Source organism: Perca flavescens, chromosome 20, assembly GCF_004354835.1.
Source record: "Perca flavescens isolate YP-PL-M2 chromosome 20, PFLA_1.0, whole genome shotgun sequence".
In the NCBI taxonomy this organism is placed as follows: domain Eukaryota; kingdom Metazoa; phylum Chordata; class Actinopteri; order Perciformes; family Percidae; genus Perca; species Perca flavescens.
Window position 1 is genome coordinate 9,065,644 of NC_041350.1, and position 13,391 is coordinate 9,079,034.

The 13,391-nt window shown below is 40.6% G+C and overlaps 1 protein-coding gene across 1 annotated transcript; it reads right to left on the reverse strand.

Moving 5' to 3' along the window:
• Positions 1-2,793: 2,793 nt before the first annotated feature.
• On the reverse strand, positions 2,794-5,747 carry LOC114547091 (F-box only protein 33). Its single transcript, XM_028566322.1, has 2 exons — positions 5,311-5,747; positions 2,794-2,908 (listed from the first exon to the last, which is right to left on the reverse strand). Exons 1-2 carry the CDS (start codon positions 5,745-5,747, stop codon positions 2,794-2,796), a joined length of 552 nt encoding a protein of 183 aa, XP_028422123.1.
• Between the last annotated feature and the right edge of the window lie 7,644 nt (positions 5,748-13,391).

The window sequence follows — 13,391 nt, forward strand, 5'->3', positions numbered from 1 at the left end:
CCATGTAGTATCTAGTTTATTTTTTTTTATAAAAGCAAGACTATGGGGCCTTTGCTGAAAAACAGCATAACAGTAGAAGAAGTAGAGAAGGGGCGTAAAGTCAGCAAACTGACGCCGTAATGTAGGTTACATACGCTAGTATTAGCCAACATTAGCCACAATAAGCTACCGGTCATACCAGACCAACTGAAGTTTTAAGTGTCAAAACCCTGAGTGTATTACTTTTAATTTGTGAGAAGAACATGAACATTATCTGGATTGAGTGGGTGGCTTGAGAACCTTTAAGGACATCGGGACGTGCCAAGAGGACTGTGGCGGGAAGATGGTCATTCTCTGGCCTGTCTGCCCGAAGAACTGTAGGATGGAAGACTAGGTGGAGAGGCTTGACAGGCAGCTGGCCAGCAAGCTGAGTCTGTTCTAGAAGCTCTCCCACAGCCAAAAGCATATAATAATGGATAATATCCAAAGTGCAGTGCTGCTGGTGTCTAGAAGTGTACTACGAGCTTAGATTTCTGAGCAATAAAGGGAGATTTCTGAGCATAAATCTGAAATTAGTTTGTGGTTTGTAAGACAAGGATGCAGACAGGAGGAAATTAGTTCCTCTGATGGGCAGACCATTGCCTATGGTCTGCCCATCAGAGGCAACTTGGGGTTCAACGTCTTGCTCAAGGACAGGATGAGCCGGCGATCTAACCGTCAACTTAAAGTACGACCTATTCTACCTCTTGAGCCACAGCCGCCCAAATAAGCTGCCTGCAATGCACATGTTATATAGCACCAGCATCTTTTCGGACAAGCCTGAATTATTACTCGAGTCAAAAAGATGCAGAGCTGGGAAAACGTGGACATCTGTACCCCTAGATTTGTGTACAGGATCAGAGATGTTTCAGGCACTAATGCCAGAAGAAATATTGGAGAACATACATACACATAAGGCCATATGAGGCAAGGACAACAGATATTGTTTGCAGATAAAACTGCATCTACGTGCAAGCAGAAACACTGAGCTTCTGCCCTCCGGGAAGGTTTCCTTAACAGAGCATCCCATGTCAAGGTGTGGTTGGGCACATTATTGGGAAATAATGCTGAAAACATGGTAATATTTAAATTCATTCACCAGCCATAATCTGCCATCCCACCTGGGTTTGAAAAAAATAAAAAACAGACTGTGGGAAGGTATTGCAGCGGTCAGTGGCTTTAAACACGGCTTGAGTGTTGTAAAATTAATTTCAGCTAAATCCAACTTGACTCTGATAGATGTTTGTGTAGTTCAGTTCAGTTATATAGTACGTCAGCGTTTTCATAATGTCATGACCCTACTGACGAGCATAACAAAAAGCGAACCCAAGCATCGTTAACTGCCTCTATTTTAAAAACCAAAATGTACAAGAGGAATTAGCATAGGATCAATGGATTCCTCTGCAGAGTCGCAGAGGGTATGGATAAAAAAAACAGCATAGCAAGGGCACCAGACTTCATAGAGACTTGCATAGTTGTTTCTGTGTTTACCTATTGTGACAGTTTGAGACACAGGTTTGGCAGCTAAAAACAGCACGGAAAGCTCTACAAAAGTTTACAAAAGATTTTCATCATGTCTGAGTCATACATGTGGCTATATGGGAAAGTATACATTATGTCTAGCTCTCTTTGTAGGAGAGCCCAACCTGCATTCAAGGTGTCCAACATAAGTTTTAAAGATAGATGAGAAAGAAATCACACCCAAATATTTTACTTCTGTATGTCACAATTCCAGGATATCTGGTGCTTTGGAGAATGGGCTTTAAAATAAGCCTGTGTGGCTTTACAATACAGCGTCCTTTAAAATAGGACTATTGTGTTAAATGCTGCGAGTGCAAAGGGAGCCTATCAGTGTTCAGTATATTACCCACAAGGAGTAATTTGCTAAATTGCTTTAACCACTCATGGTGGCATAGTATTGCTGTTGTGATGCAATTTGCAATACATGTGGGGATTTACTTCCCAGCATCTGAGTAATGTGTTAAATGGATGTATATGTGTGTGGGTGGCATAATATGTTGTTACAGAGATGCTTTGCTTCGTTTCTCTGAAAAAAGGATACTCTGCAGGAAGGAACACAATTCATCGGCCAGGCATTCTTCACAAAACCACAACACCAGCCGCTTGTTAGTGGGAATTACAACAGCAGCAGTCCAACCTTGACATATTTTTCAAGTGTACTTGTAAAAGGGAAGAGTTTCCAAATGTCACTAATAGAGAGGAAAATGTAAAGAAACTATGTCTGCTGAATGTGTATTTTTTCTAATGTCCCAAATCCCTAAGCCACTATGCTGGCTTTGTTTAGTCACACAGAGGGACATGTCAGGCTTTAACACAGCAATGTACATCCACTGGACTAGGTCCAGATAACATTTTGGCTAGTCTCTATAAACATATCTGCCAATGAATGTAGATAAATTAAAAAGACAAATGCTAATAAAAAGATAAATCGTCGTCAGACGATAGCCAATGGCTTCCGAGATTGGATTCCGGGCCAATGCGTTCCACCTCTTTTGCTCTCCACATGGACTCTTACTTGCACGCAACCAAAGCCCTCTCAATGGTAATCGGTCAATGCTACTCGGACTACAAACGGAATCCAGAGCGTTTCCGATACCAAACTCTTTGGTCCCATTGCCTACAGATTCTGCATTCACATGAAGATCTCTGTTTAGAGATTAAAATGCAAGTAATCACTCTATGGAGAGAAACAAATACTGAATCTAGCCATTTGACATTCAACAGAAAATTGCTTTTATATTGACATAATCAGGCTTACTCATTGATCTTTTTGTCCCCCTGGTGAATTTGGTGCAGGTGGGAGCTGTCCAATAGTCCCTCCTGCTGGAGAACACATGTGTCTCCATACAGACTCAGCTTCCGCAGGTTTCTAGAGAGAGAGAGAAAGCGCGAGAGAGAGACACAGACACACACAGAGAGAGAGAGAGAGAGAGAGAGAGAGAGAGAGAGGAGGTTAGAAATACAGAAAAGAAGACAAATTATTCTACAATACTAGATTGATTTATGTTAACAAGTAATTTTAGCAATATTTTTGAATGTTTTGACAGACAGTTAACAGGTATACATTAAAAACAGTTGTTTTTCTCTTGTGGTCAATTCCCATTCAGACCTTTGAAATAAAATAAAAACTATGTGAAAGTTCTGCCTTCAACAAGAGTGGGCTTCAGTTATTTTCTTCAAAATTAAACAATGGGAAAACATCAGTGTGGTGTGCTAGCATTACTGAGACATCTGTATCACAATAACAAAAGTATACCCCATTGCATTTCTGTCAGTATTCGGAGAACCAAACCTAGTCACATAACAATTTCAAAAGGATGTTTTTTTTGTCATCGTTTACTCTGTCAACATTGTAAGACATTACTAATGTAAGTTGTATATCTGGTTCTATCGCATGGAGCACATAAGGGGTGCTTGGAAATTTCAAACAAGCATCATTAGCTAGACCAGGGGTTAGGTTTAAGTATTTCAAATCCAAACAACGTCAGAATGAGAGTTATCTCTTACCTCCATCTAATCTAGCCCTGGTTCTTTACGTTGCTGGGTTGTCTCCTATCAGGATAGAATTATTGCAACTATGCACTTTGCTGCAGTGCTGTCTAGAACCCTTCATGTCCTGGTACCCAAAATAGATTGCCAACAATCAAGCAGCAGACTATAAGCCAAAAGGTGATGCTTTGAAAAGCAGGCAAGGTAGGCAAGGTAGGCTTATATGTCACAATGCATCCAATTACATTCTTCCAAAGAGAAAGTTTGCATCTGTTTTGATAACGATGTTTGGAAGATCACAGATGTTAAGTTGTGGAAAGGATTCAACCACATGTATGCCGTGCAGCCACACATGACATAGGCCAACCTACGAGGTACTGTGTGCATTAGGTTTCCTGAAGCCCACTTCCTGTAAATCATCTGAGAGCTAAGCTTTACTGCCTCTGCAGTGAAACCAACAGCAGTCTCATGTGCATCTACTTAGTGTGTGGAACCGCAATTAAAGGAACAATAAGTTATCTATTCTCATTATCTTGTGTACCACACATGTACTAGTACCAGACAGTGGAGGTGGACCAATGTGAGCTGAATGAAAAACTCACTTTTCCTCACCTGATAACATGGGAGCTAAAGATAGATATGACAGCTGGCATTTGTCTTTATTAACTGCACAGGATCTGCAGTCATTCCTTTTTGGTTAACCAACTAGAGCAATTCCATAATACCTAATACTTATCTTCATGGCCTTCATATACAAGAAAATCAGCATACTTTATGGTTTAACACATTTAAGAATCAAGCAGGTTGAATACACAAACCGACATCTGGATGTAGTGAATGTTGTCACATTTCCAGAATAAATACGCTAAAACCTTAAAATCGTGTTAGAATTAGTATGCAGCACGGATCTGGGACACAGGCAAGGTCGTCAGTCCGTTTTAAATTTATTTAAAACCGCTCAGTGAGAACAAGTGAGACAACAGAAATTGTTTCAGCCCCTCAGCAGAACTAAGACATGAACTGCACAGCATTGGACGGGTGCTATTTCAACACTACAAAGCACTGTAGAGAATAATAGAGAATGTGGGAGAAGGTATAATAGAGAGAAGCTCTGCACTGAAATCAGGAATCTTAACATTCAAAGTAACGCTTTACAGAACAGTAATTTCCACAGAAGAAATTAGCCAAGTGGCTAGATTTTATGTATGGATCACATATGTGATCCAACAGTATGTGACGACATACCAGAGCTAAATGTGACATACACTGTATATGTGTCTGTCTGTGTGTCAGTGCTGATATCAGCAAGTCACAGTCAACAATGCGTTCTCTAGCCACCACCAGTGCTGTATTGTATCTGCTGGTATGAAGACCCCAACGCAACAAAGAAAATAGAACTGGCAACAAAAGAAACGCAGACGAGCGTTTGACTTGAAATTATCATTTAAGCAGATATCATACATAACGTCATATGATGACTGCAAATGTAAGACTTCAATAAAATACCGTCTGTTACCGTAGCTATATTAACAACGTCTTTAGAGATATTAAGAGCCCGTGGGCTATTAACTCCACCGCAAAGACATGACCCTATTAACGTTACGTAACTCCGTCAGGGTTTGTTTATAGCTAACGTTAACTGAGCTAGCTAGCTAGCTGCTAGCTTACTGCGACGCACCAAATAATATGAAGTTACAAAAAAAGGAGAGGATATCATGCAAATTCCTGAAATTGAATAAAAACAAAACTCATAATGGGATTCTGGAGCAAATCCAAAGTTACCTGTTGTTGCGGATGCTGGAGAACACACACAACACCTGGTCCAAGTAGGTGGCCATGGCGTCTCTCCATCGCTGGGAGAGCTGCGGGTCGCTATCGGGCTGGTCCATCCTGGTGGACGACGGGTTGTTGTTGTTGAGCGGACTGAGGCAGCCTTCCACCGGTGCGAGTTCCAGTTGCAGCTCCCGCACGAAAGAACCGAATTTACGCATGAGGAACTCCAGCCTCGGGGTCTCCTCGGAGCTGGAGCCGCCGCCGTTACAACCACCACCTATCCGCAATTTGAGTTCGGTCCACAGCGCTGGGTAGAAGAGACACTCCCTCCATCGTGAACACACGGCCGAGGCCCGGAGCTTGTCTCGGTCGGACAGAAAGGAAAAAAATGTGGACGATAAGCTCGCTAGGCAAAGCCATGGCTCCGACACCCCGCACAGAGCCATGGCGAGCTGAGAAAGCTGCTGGCCGAATACCAACTAGGTATGAAATAAATGTTGCAACCGTTTTTAAAAATCGGTGCAGAGGCTGCGAAAAACTGCAACGCTTCTTCCACTCGTTGAAAACAAACCGTTTTTTTCAGCTTTGCCTTCAATACTATTGGACCGCACCACTCCTTTTCAACGCACGGGGAACAATCAATCCTCACAAACATTACAAAACAGCCTGTACCGGGACACGTGTCATCATTTATGTATGGTAAAAGATAAGATTTTATGTATTTAACCATATTAAGGCTATAGTGTACATTTCACCAGTTTTATGGCAATCAGTGATTACATCGCCTCGTTGTCAAATAAATGGTTTAGTCCTAAAGTGCTGCTATTTTTGCCATACTGCCGTGCTCCGCCGGAGGGCGGTGTTTATCTGCAGTAAACAACTCAAGCCAACACGTGATCTTTATTTTGGAATTTGTTCCCATCCAGACCTGATCCAGAACTATATACTGTCTATGATCCAGACCCCTCCATTTTAATCGGTTCATATCATACCATAGACTATATAAAGAGGTTCACACCCCACTCAAAAACAGATTACAGAGGGTGAACAAGACCACACCACAATATAAAGTTAAAGTGACAGCAGCATGACAATCTTAACAAAAATAATATGCCTCATGAAAGTAGTAGTTAGGCCTAGTATTTATTACATGGCTGTTGCACTGGAATGCATTTATCTCACAGCTGTGCACCACACTGAAATTGTATCTATAAACTATAACTTTCATTAAAGAAACCAACACATTCTTTCATGTTGAAACACACCTCAGTCATATGATTAATAACAATAACTTTAAATTGCATTCAGGTCCCCATGCAGACCAAGTAGGCTATGGAGTGTGGACTGGCAGCTGGAAGGGGGCAAGTTCTCCTCCAGGGCCCTGCCGAGGTGCCCTTGAGCATGCCTCGAACCCTCAAACTGCTCCAGTGGCGCCTGTTGTGGAATTTCCAGCTTATGAACCCATGCTATGTAAGTTGAGACAATGGTACCCAGGTGTCATTCAGGTCAGCCTGCCTTTCCAGGCAGAGGACTACTTCAACTTTGTGGCTCCATAGTTGACGGGAGACGTAGCAGCTGTACAATAAGACAGTGCTGCTCACCCTGCCAAGGCCGTAGAGAAAGTAAACACTGTGCTGAGATATTTGGGCACCGGCAATATCTTTGTTTACTTTGAAGGTTCAGCTAAACTTAATGCCTCCAGCATGAGTTTAAATATTCCTTTAGGAAGACAGGGACTTCAGAAGTTGGGATGGCACAACACTGTACTGTGTAATCCTAAATTCTCCACAATTGGAAATTCATTAAATACTCCTGTGTAATTCATCAAGGTCTCCCAAATCTTGTTCACGTATTTGAAATGAGTTGTGCTGCTCCTGAGTGTTTCCTTAACACATTCCCAAATCCCTCCTCATACACACAGCACACACATGCAATTTAGGGGGTAGCCGCTACACCCTAAATTGCATGTGTGTGCTGTGTGTATGAGGAGGGATTTGCGAAAGATACAATTGAACCGCAAATTACAGTGTGGATTGTGTGGATTGAGAAATAGCCTAACAAAAGTAATTTGAAATTTGACAAAATATGATTTGATTAATGCAATAGCATTGTGTATACTCAACTGCTCCAGTGAAGCTGATGTGTTTGTGTGTGTGTGTGTGTGTGCAGGTAACTTTTTAAGACACAAACACCTCAGTTTGACATTAATGTTCAGTTTGTTTTGTCAACATTATATATTTCACCCAAATATTATTAATCAATACACAACATCAACTGTTGTAGCGCTCAAACCTGTGACACAGTTCAGTCTTTCTACCCATGCAGGTCACCCTTCTGTCTATGATATATGGTCTTTTGAGACTTAAACACTTTGGGATGCAGTGGTAGCTATGACTGTTGTCACTACAAGAAAGCAGTACAATGACTCAGCACAGCACCACCAACAAACCGTATCCTCCTTAAAAGTCTTCATTACTGTGCTTCTATCTTGTCCATTTTACTTCAGTCACAAGCACTGATTTCCTGACAGGGAATTACTTAGAGGAGACAAGGCGTTGAGAGAAAAAGAGAAGAAGATTCTCCGTTTAAGTCTAAGTAGTAAACCACTTACAAGGCATTCTGGAGAAAAAAAACTATATAGAATTTTTCTTCCAGTGATTTGCTTAGTTATCTATAATAAATGTACTGGTATGGCTGATGTAAAAGCCCATCTTTTGTGATGGCGCTTGATCTACGAAGCCTTTTTTCTTTGATGTATTAGTACAAGTTACCGCTGGTTAATTTATGTCACATCAAACTTATTCCCTTTAAAGTGACGATGAAATCGCATTGTGAGAGACTAACTAGCTTGGTATGTATGTTGGTATGGTATGTTCTAAAATGAAAAAGGCTTGTTGCACACCAAAGCTAAGATAGGCAAAAAAGAGAAGAGAAAATAATGTTGTTTGTGTGGTTATCAATTAAGAGCCAAATCACAGGTATGATGTAGACACAAATCATGCGATCACTGACTACATGGATAACATTATATTCATTTTTATAACTTACCAATAAATATTAAAATTACATTACAAGTTTACAATTATAACCATTACAGTAAACAATGATTTCAAAGTCATTCTGAATCAACCAACCAACCAATCAAGAGCCTGTAAATAAACACAACACAGAGACACATTTAAATTAATTTAACCTCTCCTTTTATTTTGTTTAACAAGACTGTACATGCTTACTATTTAGTCTGGGTAGCTTGGATTTCTAGTCAATGTCAGAGACACTGTTAGCAGTGTTAGCTAGTTCCCAATGGCAAAAGAGACCAGAGGAAACCATAGAGAAATGTATATTGTTGATACTCACAGAGTTGTGTGTCTTTCTCTAATGGAAAAGATCAAGGGTGAAAGAGGGCAGAACATAAAATGACCGGTTGATCTATAGCTATATTGTGTGTTCAGCGTGCCTTGGAAAAAAGGGTACTCCAGTAGGAAAAAATGTGGTCTCATCCATGTTTTAAATCAGGCTGCAGAGTTTCCTATGTAGTGAGATAATTCTGGCTTTCTACTGAAGTGTCCTTGAGCACATGCTTAATCCCACTTGCTGGCTGATCCAGCACCCCAACCAGAGGGCAAAACACACTTTCCCTCTTCAGAAATTAAAGTACATCACATCAAATAAGGTTTAATGTTGCTGAATACCAATGTGCGGGAAGGACGAGCGAAAACTATCAATCTCCACTACCCAATTGTGAGATAATCTGTTTTTATTTCCACCTGCAGAGACTGATGGCAGCTGCTGCGGCTCTCGTGTGTAGATACCTTCACAATGCTTCACACTTCACTCTGTGGTAAAGATAAGTGCCTTCACCGGCGATGATGAATTTGTGTCTTTAAAAACAAGAACAAAGGAATGTTGACTGCAGTCAAGTGTAAGTAGTGAACATTGATTGAATGCAGAGACAACAACAAAAAGAAAACTATTATGCTTGCCAGTATAGCCATTTCAGTTATGGTTTCCATTAACTAGAGCCTTCACCAGTCTGCCGTCTTTGTTGCAGCCTGCTAATCGATGATATCCTTACAAACTCTTATCTCCGTGCTCTGTTTGCTTGGAGTTGGTTGGTGTCTTCCTCTGAATACTCATCAGCTTTAACTGCAGATATTTCTCCAGCTGCATTCCTCTGCACACTATCCAAGCCAACATTCTGTTGATATGTGTGTGTGTGTGTGTGTGTGTGTGTGTGTGTGTGTGTGTGTGTGTGTGTGTGTGTGTGTGTGTGTGTGTGTGTGTGTGTGTGTGTGTGTGTGTGTGTGTGTGTGTGTGTGTGTGTGTGTGTGTGGAGCTAATTTTCCAATAGAACAATGCTATTCAGCTGTAATGTGGTAGATGCAATAAGATCACTGTCAGTTTCTGTGGAGACCAAATAGTTTTGCAGGTCCACTGCAAAGCAAAAGATGGCGATGGAGCTCTATAACTGACTGCTGCTGCCTCACTGATACTATAGCTGCCACAGTGACTGAATAAAAAGAAAAGCAAAATATCTATCAGACGAGAAATAAAAAAGCACAGCAAAACAACTACAATCACACATGGTATGTGTCTATCTATAATATACAGAATGTATGTAAAGGTATGTAATACACAAATATGTGGTGTGTGATATTAGATGATAATGGAAAAACAAAACAGAAAAATTCAAAGTTATTGTTATTGAAAAGTGCAAGTCTTTTATAGTAAACCATATTGATGATCAAAGATAAACATGTAACATGATGAATGCCATAAAACGTATGTCAGAAGTTTGTCCATGTAGTATCTAGTTTATTTTTTTTATAAAAGCAAGACTATGTGGCCTTTGCTGAAAAACAGCATAACAGTAGAAGAAGTAGAGAAGGGGCGTAAAGTCAGCAAACTGACTCCGTAATGTAGGTTACATACGCTAGTATTAGCCAACATTAGCCACAATAAGCTACCGGTCATACCAGACCAACTGAAGTTTTAAGTGTCAAAACCCCTGAGTGTATTACTTTTAATTTGTGAGAAGAACATGAACATTATCTGGATTGAGTGGGTGGCTTGAGAACCTTTAAGGACATCGGGACGTGCCAAGAGGACTGTGGCGAGGAAGATGGTCATTCTCTGGCCTGTCTGCCCGAAGAACTGTAGGATGGAAGACTAGGTGGAGAGGCTTGACAGGCAGCTGGCCAGCAAGCTGAGTCTGTTCTAGAAGCTCTCCCACAGCCAAAAGCATATAATAATGGATAATATCCAAAGTGCAGTGCTGCTGGTGTCTAGAAGTGTACTACGAGCTTAGATTTCTGAGCAATAAAGGGAGATTTCTGAGCATAAATCTGAAATTAGTTTGTGGTTTGTAAGACAAGGATGCAGACAGGAGGAAATTAGTTCCTCTGATGGGCAGACCATTGCCTATGGTCTGCCCATCAGAGGCAACTTGGGGTTCAACGTCTTGCTCAAGGACAGGATGAGCCGCGATCTAACCGTCAACTTAAAGTACGACCTATTCTACCTCTTGAGCCACAGCCGCCCAAATAAGCTGCCTGCAATGCACATGTTATATAGCACCAGCATCTTTTCGGACAAGCCTGAATTATTACTCGAGTCAAAAAGATGCAGAGCTGGGAAAACGTGGACATCTGTACCCCTAGATTTGTGTACAGGATCAGAGATGTTTCAGGCACTAATGCCAGAAGAAATATTGGAGAACATACATACACATAAGGCCATATGAGGCAAGGACAACAGATATTGTTTGCAGATAAAACTGCATCTACGTGCAAGCAGAAACACTGAGCTTCTGCCCTCCGGGAAGGTTTCCTTAACAGAGCATCCCATGTCAAGGTGTGGTTGGGCACATTATTGGGAAATAATGCTGAAAACATGGTAATATTTAAATTCATTCACCAGCCATAATCTGCCATCCCACCTGGGTTTGAAAAAAAAAAAACAGACTGTGGGAAGGTATTGCAGCGGTCAGTGGCTTTAAACACGGCTTGAGTGTTGTAAAATTAATTTCAGCTAAATCCAACTTGACTCTGATAGATGTTTGTGTAGTTCAGTTCAGTTATATAGTACGTCAGCGTTTTCATAATGTCATGACCCTACTGACGAGCATAACAAAAAGCGAACCCAAGCATCGTTAACTGCCTCTATTTTAAAACCAAAATGTACAAGAGGAATTAGCATAGGATCAATGGATTCCTCTGCAGAGTCGCAGAGGGTATGGATAAAAAAAAACAGCATAGCAAGGGCACCAGACTTCATAGAGACTTGCATAGTTGTTTCTGTGTTTACCTATTGTGACAGTTTGAGACACAGGTTTGGCAGCTAAAAACAGCACGGAAAGCTCTACAAAAGTTTACAAAAGATTTTCATCATGTCTGAGTCATACATGTGGCTATATGGGAAAGTATACATTATGTCTAGCTCTCTTTGTAGGAGAGCCCAACCTGCATTCAAGGTGTCCAACATAAGTTTTAAAGATAGATGAGAAAGAAATCACACCCAAATATTTTACTTCTGTATGTCACAATTCCAGGATATCTGGTGCTTTGGAGAATGGGCTTTAAAATAAGCCTGTGTGGCTTTACAATACAGCGTCCTTTAAAATAGGACTATTGTGTTAAATGCTGCGAGTGCAAAGGGAGCCTATCAGTGTTCAGTATATTACCCACAAGGAGTAATTTGCTAAATTGCTTTAACCACTCATGGTGGCATAGTATTGCTGTTGTGATGCAATTTGCAATACATGTGGGGATTTACTTCCCAGCATCTGAGTAATGTGTTAAATGGATGTATATGTGTGTGGGTGGCATAATATGTTGTTACAGAGATGCTTTGCTTCGTTTCTCTGAAAAAAGGATACTCTGCAGGAAGGAACACAATTCATCGGCCAGGCATTCTTCACAAAACCACAACACCAGCCGCTTGTTAGTGGGAATTACAACAGCAGCAGTCCAACCTTGACATATTTTTCAAGTGTACTTGTAAAAGGGAAGAGTTTCCAAATGTCACTAATAGAGAGGAAAATGTAAAGAAACTATGTCTGCTGAATGTGTATTTTTTCTAATGTCCTGCTACATTCATTGTCGTCAATGGCATTCTAATGGAGCTCAGCGTAAAATTCTTGCAGGAAGACTTCTAAACTTAATCCCATTTCTATCTCTTCTAACACTGAACAGCTGTTAGAGGCGTTCACTTTTATTTAACCAATCAGAAGCGGCCTTGAATTTCACGAGCCAATCACAGCATGACATCCCTGTTTTAAACCTGTCTCTCCCTCAAGACCAAGTCCAAAGGCAGTCAAGAACAAGTCAAGACCAAGTCCAGAGCAAATGGAGTCCTGTTCAAAACCATCATAGTCAATAGTGTCTTTCCAATGCCAGTATTGTGATTAAGGAGTTTGGATGGATCTGTAAACAAGTACGATCTATCTTCTAACATTAAACTAATCAATGCATAGAATTTAGGCAACGTTCTGTGCAACTGATCCTGAGTCAGCAGCCAGGGACAACTTGACCAGTTCTCAATAGCTGAGTCCAAGACACTTGTCTCAAGCCCATGCCAACAATAAGCAGAGCAGCAAAGCTGAGACTGAACTGAGAATTCTTCGTTATGTTCTATGATTATGTTGTATTGTTAATTGTGGTATTTGAGTAATAGTCTCTCTTTGTTTTTGTTTTTGTGTGTTTTTGATATAACGCTTTATAGTTTCTTGCCTTAATTGTCTCCAATATTGATTTCAGACCGAAATAAACAATAATAATAATAATAATAATAATAATAATAATAATAATAATAATAATAATAATAAAAAAAATATTAAAAGAATATATGAGTAGCGCATACTTATACCATGCGTCCGCATAGTGAGTAAGCTGTTTGAGAAGACTCAGCATGGTCTTAAGCTGCCAACAGCACTGATTGGGAGCTCAGCTTTCACCCTAAGGCGATTTCTGAGCCGACAACTGATATAAAGAATGACGAATACAAAGTTGGGGAAGCAGCAGCAGCAGCAGCAGCAAAAGCACACACAAACCATTTATTTTTGCAAAAAGTTAACCTGAAACAAGAAGCAC